Here is a 19,287-nt window from a genome sequence, read left to right as displayed (position 1 = left end):
CTTCAAAATTTTAACAGAATACTAAAAAGTTGAATGTCTTAGGCAGTCAGCTAATTAATTATTATCTACGTAAACGAAGGAACTAAAATGAACTTCAGTAGTTTGAATTTATTTTCTTATTTGTTGGAGTATAGCATAAACCGAGCCATTTATATTCTGAACAGTCATTTATTTAATAAAACGTTACGAGTGGTTTACAAATAAGTATAGCCTTTATAAATAGATACAGTTTATCGACACGAAAATTAATCTTTTCTGTACCACTTGGCATCAAATCTGTGTTAGTGACTTGCGATAAATTTTTATCCTTGTACGAATATGGAATGTGTAGGTGTAAAGTCATTTTCTATATATTCATATCGAATATTGTTTTATACGTAAACTAGTGTTATTTGTTGATATTATAAATGCGAAAGTTTGTGAGGATGGATGTGTATATGTGTGTTTGTTACTCTTTCACGCAAATACTACTGAACCGATTGCAATGAAATTTAGCACAAATATAGAGGGTAACTTGGATTAACACATAGAATACGTTTTATCCCGAAAATCCCACGGGACCGGGAAATATGCGGGTTTTTCTTTGAAAACGCGGGCGAAGCGGCGGGCGGAAAGCTAGTTTGTTGATATATTTAACTTTGTAAGGGTAACTATTTGAGTTACCGCTTTAAACAGATCCGTTGGTAAATATTAATATTAACTTCTTGCGTAATATGTAATAATATTTCATGTTAAAGTTTAATTACGCCGGATTATAAAATCATTAATGTAATTAAGAGCGCATATTCTATTTAACGCAAGTCAAAAACTCCGCGATCTATTACGATAGATCGCGGCTTGCGCTATCCTTTTACTATGAACAGCATAGGTCCGCACTCCGCAGGAGAGCGCCGAGCAACATGTCCTCTCTCTGGAAAGGCTCGCTGCCGACTGATTTTAATCGGGTCGCGCGCAGTGTTTTATAGTACTTTAAAAAAAATTGTAGAAAAATAATAGAGGTACCTAAGTTGATTTTTTAAATTTTATCTTATAAGTAAGACATTCTTTTATTGCAATATGTATAAATTATATTCAATAAAGTCAAATATCTTGGTGAAAATAATCATTTTGTCGACTATAATTTCTAAAAAAATTCACATTGTTCGGATTTTAATTTCGTAAGTTAGGAGTCCAAAATAAAAAAATCTTTTAACTAACTATTTTAATAAGGATTTTTGCAGTTAGTTAAAAATAATTGTGTGTTAGATGTGTCAGCAATTTCAGATATTTTTAGCTTCGAAATTGACACTAAAAGTGAAATCAAGTAATCATCGGCTCAGTTATCTTGATGGTATTCAGAAATACTGTATTAATTGAAAAAAACTCTTAACTAACTACATAGACAATAAAATTTCCTAAAATTATTAGTAATTCATATGTTTGTAAGATAAGTGGTTGATGGACAATCTGGTTTGAAAAATCACATATTTGAGCCAAACAGCGCACGGACCGCGTACACGGCCTTAAATACAACGTATCCTATTAATGCTTATAACTTATACCTATTACGGTAAGGTAAGCTATTTGAAACTAAGCAAGTGATGTTTTAGGTTCAAGTTCCTTTAATTATTATTTATGAAAATGAAAATATATTTATTTGAGCCTACATTATAAAAGTTTACAAATAAAGAGACATGGCAATTGACTAAACTGTACTAGACGTGCTATAGGCGATCGACGCTTTCCACTCCATAAGACACAGTTCATTTATGTACAATTATTTTTTTCCATATATAAATATCCATTAAAAATAGAACAAGATTATACGAATTCGGAATTATAGAGTGAATCTCTTCAATAATCTAGATTTAATTAAAATCATCGCTAGCCGCTATTTGGTTTTATTTCGATGTCTCTAGCCAATTCACAAGATAGCCTTGAAAACGAAATTCAATCTTCATCTGAGTTTGAAGCCAAAACAATTTCGAGCGACATAAATAAACTAAATAAATATCGTCTTTGTCTCAGGGCTAAACCTCAAATAATAATAAACGTATTATAATGAAATAGTCATCAAAATATAAAGGGGTAGACATTAGAAATTCAAATAGTACCTAACTACTAGTACAAACAGAATTTGAACGTTAATATTGCACGCCTCATAAGCGAAGCGTTGAGGTGGGTACTACTGTCACTTCGCGCAAAACATCTGATTTTTCAAACTTAAAATGTCTTTATGTATCATACATTGCACTTGTAAGATAATACATACACACACATATTAAGAAAAAACACTATTTTTAACGTTCATGATATTTTTGATGTCATTTTTGTTATTTAAACTAGTTAAAAAACAGTTTAAAAAAGTTCTGTCTTGGACGTCCGTGTGTCTGTATGTGCGGATCCTTTTTCTTGTTAACACGATAGCGACTGAAATACTTTACTAATCGAGTCTTTTTTTTTTTTTTTCTTACGCTTGAGTATGCTCAGGAATAGAACCCTTTCATTTTTCAGGGTCTGATTCGATGTGGTTTAATTGTTATTAAATAAACAAAAATAATAATTAATAAATATTTATTAAAAAAAATTATGAGGCGTGCACTTTTGGATTTTCCAAATTATTTTCTCTTACGCTTGAGTATGCTCAGGAATAGAACCCTTTCATTTTTCAGGGTCTGATTCGATGTGGTTTAATTGTTATTAAATAAACAAAAATAATAATTAATAAATAATTATTAAAAAAAAATTATGAGGCGTGCACTTTTGGATTTTCCAAATTATTTAACTTATTTTAGTCATTTATTTAGGTAGGTACTTAATATTGGGTAATGATGCTATAATCTAATATTTATGTAATCTCTATTTAAAAATAAAATAAACGCAAATACATAATCTTTTCTGTTATAATTGTTATTCACTTTCGCTAAGTGTTGCATTACGTATCGATCTTATATTTTGTTCAACATTATTTTTTATTTATAATAAGCACTTACCATTACTAAAACGAGAATAAGTTAATAGCTATTGAGAATGCTGATATTATCTAGTGTTATCTATAAGGTAGGTCAACTGACGATAATAACTATTATTATAGTTAAGCTGGGTAATATTAAACAGTAATGTAGTTAATAATAGTAATTATTTTAAAACAAAAACCAAATTCTTTGGTGCCTTACACACATCAAACCATATAATCTAAATTTCTCCTAATGATAATAACTACAGATCGTTTAGAAGTCATAAATCAATATAATCAAAACATGACTCATCAATTCTCATAAGCAAAAAAGCGCGTGAACTGCAGAGAAAACACCTTGACCTTCCTCACACTGACACAGTGTACCGAATCTCAGAAACATAATTGCACATTAAGCTGTTCTCAACCTTTTTAAACGCTCTTTTTCTTTACTAATTATTAAGAGAGAGAGAGAAGTTTCTGGTGTACTGTTTTTAATAAGGTTTTTTGTTATTGTATATTTTAATGTATGCTCTGAATGTAATCCGCAACTTAGTTATTATTTAAATTACTATTCCTTTAATCAAAGTATTGGATAAAAGTTATAATCAATTTGTTTTTATTGTTACGATTGATTTAGACTTTTGAGAATTTTGTGGACTCTACATTGAGTAATATGTCATAAATATATTGTTTATTCACATTTAAAATTGAAATTCTAAATATTAAAATACTAATAGCGTTCCGCTTATGTTAGTTACATAAGCGTGTTTACCAAAATGACAATAATTTAACCGATCACTTAATAATGTTTAATAACTGTGCGTGCGGGTTTGTCACCGCTGAGGTTTATGTCAGATACGCCATTAGGAAGTCTTACTTTTACTGGACAGGAACGAGCGAACACGCAACACTTTCGACTTTCAGACTCAGTTATATTGTGGTTATACTGTTGTTGTACGGTGTAATAGAAGGATTTTGTAAAAAGGTTCTTAACCACAGGTTGGGGGAGAAACATTATATTATGTACATATAGTAATCTAATATAATTTCCTATAAAAAAATCTCGTATCGCTCATGTTTGTAGTTAAATCCTCTGAAATAGCTTGACCGACTCTAATGAATTTTTGTGTGCATATCGGGTAGGTTCGAGAATAGGACAATTTCTATTTTTCATACCCCTTAGTGATATCAGTTATGCAGTACAGTAGGTATATAAAATTTCATTGGCAAAATTGTCTGTGTATAATAAAATGCTTCTTTTTTCCAAAGCAAAACAAATAGCGGTTACGTCTATAACGATGACCATTACCTCCGTGGTCGGAATAAAATTGTCATAAATGTGTATTATATAGTGATATAAATACATTTTGCCTGTTAAATACTAGGTACATAAAATTTCATTTGACAAAAGCTTTTGAAGGTTAGAGTCTTTTTATTCTTAAACGGTTAGTCAAGGAAGAATTGTTAGATTCTCAAGATTTTTTGCCATCGTAGCAGCAACAAAATCGTTTGTTTGGCATTCACGAGCATCGTAAATCGAGTTTGTTGATTGCGACGAGAAATAATCAAATATGCGGCGGGATAACTACATTTAGCCGAAGAGATGGTGGTCTAAATGCATTTTATATTGCATAGGACACAAGGGCTAGCAAGAAATAAAAAAATGTAAAGGATAATGGCTTGGTTAAATGTGTTTTTATTTATTTAAGCTTAAAGTCTCTATCCATACTAATATTATAAATGCGAAAGTAACTCTGTCTGTCTGTCTGTTACTCAATCACGCCTAAACTACTGAACCAATTTTCATGAAATTTGGTATGGAGATATTTTGATACCCGAGAAAGGACATAGGCTACTTTTTATCCCGGGAAAATGACGCAATCCCGGAAATCCCATAGGAACGGGAACTATGCGGGATTTTCTTTGACTGCGCGGGCGAAGCCGCGGGCGGAAACCTAGTAATCTATATACTTATTACCTCAGCATAATAAAACAGTGCATTATATTATCGGTATCATGTTTTTTGTTTTTGAGGTGAAATGGTTAATATTATAAACAAACAAAAGTAGAAGCACAGCTTTAGATGATGTATTTCTAAAAATAAATTAAATTGATTTGCAATTAGGGTTAGGTACTAGATGAAATATAAATTAAACTTATCATATTGTTCTCCATCTCTCTCTCCACTTTGGTAATGGTAAAATTTCAGTTTTAATGCACTTTAGTTCTAACCTGGATTCCCTGGACTGATAAATATTGTTACTGTGTTTACAGGGAAGCCAATCATAGACAGAAAATTGTATAGACCCATAATAATTGATATCCAGGAATTCTATTGTAGAGCCTGCAGTTTCTACAAAGGTCTGGTTCGATGTTTCGGTTTCAATTCTATTGAATTGGTTATTGTGGTTTTGATATTTGTGTTGAATTTACATTGTTACACAGCTCTGTTTTACTTGTAAATTATGTATTACAAATTGCTACTTTTATTACAACTAGCTTCCGCCCACGACTTTGTACGTGCATCCCTGTTTTTCCCCGTTCCCGCAAGAATTTCGGGAAATCCTTTCTTAGCGGATGCTTACGTCCTAACATCTACCTGCATGCCAAATTTCAGCCCGATACGTCCAGTGGTTTGGGCTGAGCGTTGATCGTTGATGTAGAGATCACTATATCAGTCACCTTTGAGTTTTATATATATATGTTAATACTATTGTTATATACATAATATATACATAATCTGTGACTATTGTAAAAGACATTCAAAAACTTTGAAAAAGATAAAAAATATACTTAACCTAGTTACTATTATAATTTGCAAAAGTATCATTTTTCCGTTCCCAGCTTTTAAAACCCACTTCTATTATATATTTATAAGCTTCCACGATAAATCTAAGGAGCTTATGCCAAAGGTCTAAGGTTAGCCTTTTAAAGCCGGTTTAAAACCTGCACTGTCTAGATTTAAGCATCTTTAGCCTAATAGGCTTTACTGAATTGCGCTGTTATTTTAATGAACATACATTTTCTCATATAGAGTTTTATATTGTTAATGATTTTGATGTTAAATAAATAAATAAAATAAATAATAGTTTAAATTTAATTTTAATTAATGGTAGTTATATATATATATTATATAACTAGGCCATAACTAGGTCTGTATTTACTAAATCAAAGTAAGTAAACAATGGAAATAAAAATCAAGTTGTTATGTTATATTCTTAAAATATAAACCCACTCATAAACTCTTACTTATTATTTATCAAAATCCAGACAAAAGGAACAGAAAAATATGCGTAGATAGGGTTTAAAGTCAATTTAAATAAATGAAAAAGAAAATCGTTTTAAAATATATAGGGTACTAACAGAGTTAACAATAACATTATCATTTCAATGAAACAACTCACTTCGAAAAATTCCTTATTCTCTACACGTACGAAAATTTAAAGACGAAAACCATTTCGAAATACACTGCTATTTAAATAAAAATTTACGGATAAACCGGAATACAAAAGAAAAGCAGAACCTAACGTTTAAGTTGTTTATTAAAGAAACATTTATCCAATATTTTTGAAATTGCTATTTCTATTTGCTTTAATGTATTTTAAATATATGTATATGATTTAAACATTAGTGATTCTTTTTATTTATGTTTTATTGTACATACATACCAGGAGTAACAAACTTAGACAATAATTTAATGCGTACGAAATGTGCACATGTATACGAAAGGCGGCCTTATTGCTTAGAAGCAATCTCTTCCAGGCAACCCACAATTGTTATGTTATATAACATAACTAAGTACGTATTCATTTTATGCATTATTCAAATGTATGTACGCATTTGAATGTGTATGTATGCAATGTTATAAACACATGTTTTTGTTGAACAATAAATAATTCTACACTATTTTAAGCGAAAAAACAATGCATTCAAATTAGTTTCATTAATATTAATCGACTTAATATGTAATAAATGTAGTGGTAAGAATGATCTTAAAAAGTAATTAAAACTGCATACATTAAAGACGTGCTTCCGAGTTCTTATGGGTAATTTACTTTATTTAAAGACTACAGGCCCATGTTGAAAGAGTTATGGGTCATTTGAACCACCAGGTGACCTATCTAGAACGATATAAGAGGATAAAATAATAAGATTCAGCACTATGCCGTCACTTCTAAGCTGTCCACCAGAGTGCAGATAGGAATTCGAAAGTACAGGTTGAGATTTTTTTCCCCTTGTCTCCATGATTTTTGCACGGCGTTGCGGAATGATGGATTAAAAGCAGATTGCAGATGCCGTACAAAAATGGAGGTCTACAAAGTCGGAATTTATTTTTATAAGGAGTAAATTTGGTCATTTGATTTTGTATGGCATCTGTGTCAAACTATTTCTATACTGCTTTTAATCCATTATTCCGCAACTCCGTAGGTCACCTGGTGGTTCAAATGACCCATAAATTTTTTGTGAGTCTATTATGATAGATTCATATTTAATACCATTGTTTTGTCATCCTTCAATTAAGTTCATATATTTCAGCGTGATACATAAATAAATCTGTTTAATGTTTATTTTAATTTTAATTTATATAATATTTTGAAATACGGAATAAAATGTCTTCTATAGCTCGCTACTCCAGGGCAAATATCTGTTGTATAATATAATTGGACTGTGATCTTAATTAGATTAGTTTATAAGATTCTAGACATAACAAATTGTTTTTAGACTAAAAATATTTCTTATTAATATAGAACCTTTTATCATAAACCTATGTTAACTTATAAAATAGTATTTCAGTAAAACAGTGCAATAATTAAATTCTATGCGGCATGGAAACCGTCAACCGCATTCAATTAATTTGCAATAAATTAGATAAATCAAATAAAGACCAAAACAATATTAGGTGAATGATATTATGCCATTCGTTCCCCTTATCAACGTTTAAACGTTTTATTTATGTAATAGGCATTATTGACTAAGTATTCATTCATACGTTATAACAAAGTAATTAAATAAAATAACTAGGTGTCATGGTATTTAAAATTATGCTTAGTTTACAAAAGGAAATTGTGAAATGTTATTTTAACCAACAGACGGTATTTAACAATGCCCCAATAAATGCTCAGTATTTTCCAAAGTGCTTCGACATTATTTTTTTAGGAATGGCTACGAAAACTTCATATAAATCTACGTACTTTAATTAATCAAATTTGTAGATAGACTATCTAGTTAAACATTAATTAGAATCACTAAAATTATATCCATTTCATAGTAATTCAATCTAATGAAAACGAGCGGTCTAATTAATTCAAATTTTTCTTTTATAATTTTGAATATTTTAACTAATCTATTTATTTTATTTACTATGTTTATATAATATATATCTATGTTTAATTGTTTCAGCTCTTGCTCTATGCGCCTCTTGCGAAGAAACTAAGAAAGAAGCTGAAGCCGAGCCCAGTAAGGACAAACGACAGACCCAAGATGTTGGTTCGGGACACTATTATTATAGAAGTGCGAGAAAACAGGTAAGACTAGGATTTCTATTTATTATTATTAGTCTTCAAGCAGATATTCCCGGTCTTTCTAGGGTCACTCTACCCCATAGTTATAGGATATACACTATTTGAAAAGGTAAATGCGGCTGTTTAGTATGTAATATAAAATATGTATCTATATAAAAGACGGAACAGGTTTTAGCATAGAGATAAAATACATTTTTCACAAACGCTACTTTATTGTCGTGAAAATAAAAATTGAAGGAAGTTAAATAGGAAAAAAACTTAATAATGTAGAAGTATAATACAATTAAATATTATTATTTGATTTCATGATTGAAGAGAAAACTAAAATTTTATAGGAAAATAGCCTGAACTTTGAATACATGCGGTTAAGGATAAACACCGGTAAGATATTATGTATCACACGAGAATATTATTAAAATAAAAATATACACTGATTTTTTTGTATATTTATAAATATTTAATCTCTATTGAGTGCAAAGAAAAAACAAAACAATATATCAAAGTGGAGGCGTAACCGCTGTAGCAGAATTTTGCAAAAGGTTAAGACGCAAGGGAGCTCAAGATATTTGCAAATTCATCCCTTAATTGGTTAAAATAGGTTGGCAAAACAATGGGTTGGATATTCAATACTATATTATATGCAGCTTTTTGTTCAAACTTATGTAGTAACTATTTAGTAATATGTTGTAAAATCATTTATTTTAATTATTTTCTAGAACAATCTTAATTTATGGGAAAACCTTCCAATTTTTAATTTCATTGACGGTTTGCAGTTGTTAAACTTCATATTGTTTTACGTTTGTATCTAGAGAAATTAAGAATTTAGACATAGGTACTTTGGCTTGCATGTTTAATTTTAAATCGTCAACTTTTAATAAAAAATCTTCACCGCTCCGTGACCATCGCGTAATTCACTGCTTTGTGATTAAAATTTTATAATATAAATTATATCTAATGATTTATATAATAAAGATTAATTTAGTAGCAGTAAAATAATTTATGATCCGTTTAATTACCAGACTGAAGACGGTTTAATAAATCTGTGAAATTACGAGTAATAGCATCATTATTAAGTGCTAAATAATTATCTAATAGTTAATGATTACTTGACGATATCCGCCAATCAGTGACGAGTTTAATTAGCCTTAGCTTTCATTGGAGTGTGACAGAAGCCTAATGAGAGAGATGAGTAAGCACTTCCTTTAAAACTATCTTAGCACATCATTTATTATAATAATTAATCGTATATTTTGTGAAAATAAAAATGAATTTTAGTAAGCGCATAATTCAAGAATTTATTTTTTGATGTTTCTTTAAGATCACGGAAGGTTTATACCTTTGAAAATATTGAAAAAAAGACGACCCAGGCAGAGCCGGGTTGAACAGCTAGTTCTTCTTTTAGTCTTATTTGTTCTGTTATATTGTATGATCTGTTTATTTTCATCCATTTAGTTATTATATTATTTCTCTTCGTTTTTATAGTGATACTTGTACCCATGCTATGACTTCAAACATAACAAGAATATTAAAATTGTATGCGCAAAGGTTGGACAATAACAAGCTACTAGGCAATAGAGAAAATAATTGAATAAATTTAATGAGATCTCTACCTCAGAGCTTTTGAGAGAGATGACGTCATATTCTAAGTAATCTCATGAATTCAATGCTTACAAAAGAGCATGTATCCGAGCCATAAAATTAGGATTCAGGCGCGAATATCCGTTCACTAAATACCTTAATCGTATTGATAATAGTAGTATTTTATATATCGATATAGATTGTACAGCTGTCTGTCCTGCCGCCCTTTCACTAGCCTGATTTCAACACAGTCCCTTCCTCTTACAATGACATTCTATTCCCAATACTTAAATGGTATTTGTGATTAGGAGTTTTTACTTGCAATGTAACAGAGTAAATCTAGCCTCGTCGGTCTATCATATATTTTTATGCCTTAATAAATTATGTTCTTGACGAATTTATTTTTTTTGAGACGCCTGTGACTGTCTTTCTTTAGAGCTATGGCAGTGATAATATAATCTTAATATATATAAATCTCGTGTCACAATGTTTGTCCTCAATGGACTCCTAAACCACTTAACCGATTATAATAAAATTCGCACACCATGTGCAGTTCGATCCAACTTGAGAGATAGGATAGTTTAAACATGTAGGTACCACGGGCGAAGCCGGGGCGGACCACTAGTAGTGTATATGTGCAAACAGCATTATACAAAAATTTCTCTGAAGCTTGTTGTGTAAATGTTGCTTTAAAAGCGTCGATTGTTTTAAGGTCAGAATGAATTATGTCAAGTAAAATTACGATACTTTGAACCTCGTGTCATTTAAAATACACCGTACGGTGCATTAACATCAAACGCACATAGAGCTAGGCAAGAGCATTATTTCGTGAACTTTTAATGTAAACGAAAACTCGTTTTCAGTGTTGATCAGTATTTGAACATTGCATAGAATCTTTTCGAACGCACTAAGAACAAAGAGAGAATGCTCTACGTCTGTTTATACTAAAAGATTTTGACAAAGTGGGGTTAGAATGAGCATTCGCTAACGTATTCAGTTTACAAATAAGGATCTCTACACATACTTGTCACATAATTTTTATTCCAAAGGCTATTTATAACGAAGTCACCAATTTAATACAGATACGTAATATATTCTGAAACAGTAATTATGAAATTAAATTTTGTTCTCAGCTTAATTAAAAGCCTAGGTTTAATTATAAAGTGATGATGAGAATAAATGGATTGAATCTGAATTATAATTAACCCAATTTTGCATAAAGAATTCACAATGTGTCACAGAATAAATTAATTATTGAAATATGTTTATAAAATTGTAGTTTAGGAAACTTTACATTTTTCAGTCCAAATTCGAAAAATGTGACTCTGTGTATTTAAATAAGTATGTACATATTTATATAATAATTTAGATAAAATTATCTATTCAATTTTGGCGATTACGTCCACATACATCCACATTTAGCATCCATATTAATATTATTATATTATTTATTAATACATCTAGGTAGGTCCGTCCATTCAACATCAGTGAACAGTTACAAACTTCCTCGAATATAGGTTCGAGGTTGAATTTAACCGTTAGCCTCTGTACAAACGGTAGGTATGATAAAATCTTATAACTTTCCCTCAAACTAATTTCTTCAAACAAAATTTATAATTTTACTTATCTGTAAGTTATAAAAATTATTATGCTTTATCAGCTTCTAGACAATGCGAAAAGTAAAAGGGTGTAGATAGGTTATTATAATAGCGTTGTTACGAGTCTCACATTAAAATGTGGCTAATTTGCCACCTTTTACTTAGGTTGTCTCTTTTTCGGTCACAATAGTTGAATAATGCCATCTCATGATCTTTTGATGTCTAAATCGTGTGTGCATTCGTGTGCCGTTTTTGAAGATCAAATGAATCTAGTGTTTGTAACCTATCTACACCTTTTTACGTATAATATAATTTGCTCTAGATATATTTAATCTGTGGTCACGTTCAACATGGCGCCTGCAGTGTTATTAATTGCGTCTAATAGTTAAAGTTTATTATAAGAAATAAATACCTCATACGAAGTTATTTACGTTACCGACTTTATTTTAGTGTGTAAAATAATAGAAAAAATAATATTGCATTCCATGTGAAATTAAAATAAATAATTGGAATTTTATATCGAATATCGATTTTGTGATGCCCAATTTCGGGAGAGTATATTTAATATCATTTTCATTCACACATCTTCACCTATACTTTCGAAGTAATTATTATACGTATAGTATTGTATTATTTAATAATGATAAATTTAAGGTGACTTTACATTAACATCTAAGGTATTTGTACATAAAATACCTTACAATTTGATCACGTCTGCAGAAACGGAACAAATTGTAAATCGCTTTGATGTCGGTTAGCGAAACATAGCTAAGCATTTAACGCAATTCCACTTGAAAATTTTATAAATTATTGTTTTCTAACCTTTTATTATTTATTTTCTTCAAAAGAATTTCCTCATTCCTTCAAAATATATGTTCTATAACAAACTTTCAATTATTTTAGCAACTCATCGTCCATAGAGTATCAAGTTTCAAAATTATACAAATGGCCATTATTTAAATTAACGTAATGTATTCTTATATTATTAAAGGTAATTGAAGCATTTATTAAATTAAATTAATAGATGGTTCAATTACTTCAACTTTCATAGTCATATGTGAGAGAAGCTGATATTTAAATCTTTCTATTTCATTCATTCTATTACTGATAGTTTCACAGCTCTTAGTTTTGTACTACTACGATTATAAATTACTGCGATTTAAAAGCCAGAATCATAACAGTTCACCAATGTTATTATGAATAACTAGCGGTCCGCCCCGGCTTCGCCCGTGGTAGGTACATATTTACGTTTTCTCTACATAAAAACCATCCGCGTACTTCAAGGAATATAATAAAAAAAGAATTATCGAAATCGGTTCAGCCGTTCTCGAGTTATGCGCTTACCAACACATTTTGCGATTCATTTTTATATATAAAGATAACAGACGGTCGGGCCTATAAATTTACATTTATTTAAAAAGAAAATACACGTCAATTGATATCCTTTAAAAATATCTGTTTTACTTCGCTACTTACTTCACAACTTGCAGCGGCAAAGCCTTACCAATTTATCGAGATTGACTTTCCAAATTACATGTAAAATATTGTCATTAAGTGTATTAAATAGCTGTAATACCTAATGGCTTTGATCTTTTCACACACGTTGTTGAAATGTGATTTTCTGACCCGCACTCAAAGCTTATTATTGTGACGACACTACGTAATTAGTTGGGAAATAATTTCTATTAATGCGTTTATTATTTTAACATTAAGATGACTATTCCTAGAGTCAATTTGATGTGTAGGTTTTCCATGTGAATTGCTAAAGCCTATTTCTACGAATAAATTAAATCAGTACATATTTTCGATAATTTTAATTACTCTGTGATAGAGGTACCCCATTGAGCCCCGAACGGCCCGATCGGTCCACGACACAAATTGGTATTTATAATTTAACTAAATGAAATATTTCCAAAATGTTATTATAGACTGTATTTTAATCGCCACAAAAACTACAATAACATTATTCCGTTATTTTAGGCTTAACTATTGGTATTATCTTTAAATATTGTTATATTCGTTATTCTAATTAAATCATTCAACTTGAAATTAAATCATGAACTTGAACTTGTTATTCTACGAAAATCAAAATAAATAGCTAGAAAATGAAGCAGCAATTTGCGAGAGCACAAATACTTTTGATTAACAAGTTAATATGAAATTACATTTATTATGACATTTCAATAGTTCAATGGCAATCATTTAAAATGTTTGAAATGGTGACTATTATCGATACAGCAATTACGTTGATTGACTGATGAAAAATACAATTCGCAGAACAGACGGATTTAACCTATATACCTAGATATATATACTGTGTATAGTATTGTATTAAAATTGATTAGATTCCCATTGAAACAAATAGGTATGGTATATAATAAGAAAAAGTAGAGCAATGCAAATAAAGATTTTCTGTATCTTTTCCATTTCCCATTTTCAATTTTTAACAGAATAATTATGCTAATATTTTCAAAACAGTTTATTAAACACCACTCTCATTAATTTTTGCATTCGTAAAAGCTTATTAGGTTCGCAATAGGAGCTATGATAATATTGATAACAAATTTTCATGTTTGTTACCTTTATTTAGACCTAGCGTGCCTCTCTTATTTTATGAGAAACTAGCGGTCCGCCCCGGCTTCGCCCGTGGTACATATTTACGTTTTCTCTACATAAAAACCATCCTCGTACTTCAAGGAATATAATAAAAAAATAATTATCGAAATCGGTTTAGCCGTTCTCGAGTAATGCGCTTACCAACACATTTTGCGATTCATTTTTATATTATAGATACATCGATACAAAATACTTAGCAGTTACGTACGAAACTACTGCTTTTACTACTCATATAATATTACTAATTCTATTTACAAGAACTCGGCAAAGCATTGAAATAAGCTCACATGAAACAATTTCTCATAGCCGGGTTAATTTCCCCTTAGTTTCACGTGTTGTATTATAATTATATTTTCAGATTAATTGACTTCAAAATATCAATGAAGCTAAACCTTTCTCTGTAATTCACCAATTTAATTTTCCTGGTTGTGAAGCCAGATTAAAAAGGCAGCCGATGAGCATAGCCGTCGTAAATGCCAAAGCATTTTCCATTAGGCCATCTTATATCGCAAATTATAATCAATTCGTGTCACCGTTCTGCTTAGATTATGTTTCACGCTTGCTTTTTTGTGTAATTATTACAACATTAGGGGACATTCCACGACGGTGAGTCGCGTAAACAACGTGCTATTACTTGCTGCTAACAAACTATTATTTCGTGATGTTTTAATGGCAGTGACGAAACGATAGCACGCCATTAAAACTGTTTCTTTGTTGCGAAAATCTAACAAGTACCATGGAGTATCTAATTATGCTAATACCTTCGAAAATGTGATAACATTTATGTAATGTAAATATGGTAAAACTGAAAAGCCAATGTTTATTCTAACTCATGTTTTCTAATTAAGTTTTGCTAAGTTAACTAAAGAGGTTGGTGAACCATTTGTGTATCAAGTTAAACATGCGTTGTATTAATATAATATTGTAGGCACAGAAATGAGGATGAATTTAATATTTAATAAGTAAAGTAAAACTGCAGACCTTAGAAGAATAAATCATGTAATATCATGTAATATTAAGTTCCATAGATACCGGTCTATTACCTAAATGGATTATGGTTACAAAGACTACTTTTTATTGGTTTCCTTACGTATACTGCATTTGATACACCTCGATACACGTCATGCTAATGATGGAGATGCATTGTTACATATTTTAACACTTTCACTAGAATGTGTATCTAATGCAACACATAATTACACTATATATTACGGTGTGAATGCGACATAGATAATTATTTGACAATTAGATACGATTGTTGGATTTTATAGTTTCCTGTTTTGTAATTTTTTCTCAGATAATGCGACACTAATTGGATGAAAGTTCCATTTAATCATGCGTGTCAATCCAACATTTTCTCATTTTAATTTTTTACTGTAGTTTCTTGCCTTTTCTTTTCTGTAAATTTCGAAGTGGCGGCAAAACGTAGAGTATTTTTTCATAAAAATAGTTAATTCAGATTAGTAAATTGTTGAATTAATAACTTTTTCTCTTTATTTCAGGAACCAGTAGCACCTGTGGAAGAACCGCAAGACGATGACAAAGCTGCAAGGTAAGAATTGTTCTAAATAGAACTTATAATTAATATTCTTCTAAATAAATAGTTTTTCAATATCCTTAGATAATAATATATCTATACAATAAATTTAAATGTTTTCAGGAAAGTCGTTTAAATAAATAAATAATCAATAAAAATTTCAGGACAATTATCACATACGGCACGATCTGATCCCATACTAAGCTTTCGCTTGTGTTATGGTAACCAGATGGCTGATAAACATACATATAATATAATTTTAAATAAATACTTATATAGATAATTAACACCCAGACACAGAGCAAACATCTATGTTCATCACACAAATATTTGCCCCGGGTGGGAATCGAACTCACGACCTCTGGCTTGGAAGGCAGGGCCACTGCCAACCAAGCCAACCGGTCAGTCAAATTTAAATAATAAATCTTCCTGATAAATTGAATAACAAGGAACAGACTCAAAAATTGTTTCTATCTAAAAAACAATGTTGTATTCAGATATTGTTCGTATTCCAACAAAACATTATGAGATAATTGAGTAATGTTTTGACCTTAATGTTTACTGGAGTTTCGAGTTCTCTGAATATTAATCCTTTTCAAATCAGAAACAGCTGTCGTAAAGCGATAATTGGCTTCCTTGTTAAATAAACTGTTTATAGGCAATTGTGCGTCTTTATAAAGGTAGGAATCGAGAAGAAGGAAAAGTCAAGAATTAGTCTGTTAGAAGCTTTAACTTTTTTATTGAGGATGTTGAAATTGTTAAAATCAAAACGTAGTTGTTTTGTGTATTGTTGACAATTTTATTTTCTATATGCATTATATATATGGTTATATCCATATCTAATATGCTCATGCATAATTCAACTATTTAAACATATATTATTCTATCCAGAGATGAACAATACCGCCCAGGCCAAGTGTTCTCGGTAAACGCACAAGAGTTGTTAGAACTTCAACCGGAGAGAAAAGCACCGCTATCCAGCAACCAGCAGTTGCAGCAGTTATACCATAATCCACAGCAGGAGCACAAGCAGAACTTGCAGCAGTTCTATTATATCGACCCTCAAGTTCAACGACAGGTAAGCCTTCTTGTAATGTTTGTTATCCAAGGCTAAAAACGAAGGAATAATTAAATCCCATGAACTATCTATATCTCTATCTGATATTATCAAACTATACGAAGCAATAACTCTTATGAACTATCCTAAAACTTAAACAACTAAATCTAAGAATATATTCATACTGAGTGATATACGGATACCATTACTTTTTGAACAATTCGCATTTTATTTTTTTAATTTCCGGTCAAGTTGTCAGTTATTCTACCATTGAAGAAATTCTGTTGAAATTCAAATAGTGGATATAAAACTACTTAAACATATATATTTTTTTAATATCTATATTATTAATATTATCTTTTGAATTCTTAGCAGATCGCCCCACCATCACACACAGTGATCGCAAGACCACACTATTCCTCCAATGGTGGAGAAGCTTCTGTTGGTGCCGCTTTATCTGTCAGTGACAATAGAGCCAATGCAGCAGCCGCGTACGACCAAGATCTGTTGGCATTGCTGAGTGCGGTGCAGAGACCTCAAGCATATGCACAAACGCAGGCTCCTCAAATCGTTACTCAGACAGCACCTCCGCAATATCAACAGGTATTTTTTTTCAAATCTATAAATATCACACGTAATAGTTATAAACTAAACATAACTGGAAAATATTATGGATTTAATTAAGCTCTTTTCATACTTTAAATTCTAACTTAAACTATAGGTTATGGAAATTGTGATTAAAATGATGCATAAATTATTTTTACAGATCGAACAATACATCACCAAACCAAGCAAAAAGCCAACAAAGCTACGCCCCAAAATCCACGTCACTCCGCAACCGACAGTGGCTCCTCAACAGTACTTAATAGAAACAACAAATGTTCAACAGCAACAAGTCAACCAGCAACAAGCCCAACAGCAACTAGTTCAACAACAACAGCAATACCGACAAATTCAGCAAAACCAACGCATTCCACAGACTCTTCGTTACGTGACCATACAACCAGCGCAGTCATCGGTTCAACAACCTTTGTACGAACGTCCTGAAGCTCAAGGTCTCAAAGTTGTACCAGCACCAAGGTTGCAAAATTTAAGTCCCCTCTATCGTGTTGCTCCACAATATCAACAACAAGAAGCAACCCCAAAACAGTTTAGAATTGTGGACACGCCAAGAGCACTGTTAAGGCAAGAGCAACCTCGCATTCTATCAAATGAAAGGCCTGTCACATATCTGAAACGTTTCCCTGAACCAGAAAAGGTTCAAGCTATTCAAGAAAATCTGTCCGCTGCCCAACGACCAGTGCAAATTGCCGATCAATATTATTATCGACCAGTCTATCGACAAAACGAAGCGCGTAGATACGAAATACCTGCTCAGGCGATAAAAGAGCCTCCGCGAGCTATCGAGGCGACAAAGACTCCCCTATCTGCTATTTACGTGAGCAAAAATATTGCACCCAAGAAAGTCCTTCGTCCAGTAGTAAGGATAGATCAGTCTAGAGAACAACAGTACAGGGAGCAGCCTTACAGGATAGAACAAGCATCGAGTTCGGAGCAAGTAAATATTGAACGGCAGAATCAGAATTTGGATGAGCAAAGATCGCAGTTGCCTCCTCCAAGGAACAACAAAGCGTATACTCCTGAAGAGTTCGAAGCTTTGGTAGCGGCTGGGTACTCAGTAACGCCTATTCCAGTAGGGCAGTCACAAGAGCAGCCGCAGCAAGCCCAATCCAGGTCATTTGTGGAACCAATGTACCAACGTCGACCTTATTATACAAGACGTAACCAATACTTACCACTACGAGGAGATGAGGCACCTTGAACAATAAACTGCGATGTACATAAATTAGATATAATTGCTAGATATTAAATAATTTTACTATACATTCTTCTTTCTTTTCCATATTCATCATGTGCGTAGAATAATGAGATATTAGTGCGTAGGATAGTTTATATGGCTTACGGTCTTACTAATAAAATGTTACCCATTCGCTTTGCAATGGATTAGTTTTATTCATTCATTAACCTGTCTTGTTTTTATGATTGACGTTTCATGTGAGCAAGAGCAGGACTCAGCTATGGTAGAAATTTATCCATTGTTTAACTTTTTATTAGTAAGGCTGTTAAAATATTGTCACAAAAATGATCAAATGCTTAGGTATAGACGAATGGGTGAAATAACACGAATTGTTTGTAAGACCTTGTCCTCAAAGTCCTCGAAAAAAGAAAAAGAAAACTTTACCTTCAGTCGCTGAATAATAAAAATTCAAACATTAATTAATTTGATACACGAAATAATTGGTAAGACTGTATTAACAAAACATTAATTATTATTCATCATGGAAGTTGAGAATGTTTTGAAATTATATTTAACGTCGGACGAAAAGGAAAATAATAACCAAAATGCAAAACATGGCAAATTATTATTAATTATTTTAGGA

At 31.3% G+C, this 19,287-nt stretch overlaps 1 protein-coding gene across 2 annotated transcripts in view; it reads left to right on the top strand.

The window, feature by feature from the left end:
• LOC149899594 (uncharacterized) overlaps window positions 1–18,730 on the top strand; it is a 47,030-nt gene extending 28,300 nt beyond the window's left edge. The window contains exons 2-6 of one of the 2 annotated variants that reach the window (XM_090113649.1): window positions 8,339–8,463; window positions 15,755–15,804; window positions 16,681–16,867; window positions 17,222–17,449; window positions 17,613–18,730. In XM_090113649.1, the coding sequence (XP_089969775.1) occupies window positions 8,339–8,463; window positions 15,755–15,804; window positions 16,681–16,867; window positions 17,222–17,449; window positions 17,613–18,668 (1,646 nt within the window). In that variant the 3' untranslated portion in view covers window positions 18,669–18,730. Of the gene's footprint in view, window positions 1–8,338; window positions 8,464–15,754; window positions 15,805–16,680; window positions 16,868–17,218; window positions 17,450–17,612 lie in introns of both variants that reach the window. The other variant, XM_090113648.1, reaches the window with a different exon arrangement.
• Window positions 18,731–19,287: the final 557 nt, after the last annotated feature.

The sequence above is a fragment of the Colias eurytheme genome, chromosome 20, assembly GCF_061535395.1.
Source record: "Colias eurytheme isolate Ceu_HAF_F1 chromosome 20, ilColEury1 Martin Lab GWU primary, whole genome shotgun sequence".
In the NCBI taxonomy this organism is placed as follows: Eukaryota; Metazoa; Arthropoda; class Insecta; order Lepidoptera; family Pieridae; genus Colias; species Colias eurytheme.
Note: the sequence above shows the minus strand (reverse complement) of the source record. Positions and strands in the feature narration are given on the sequence as shown.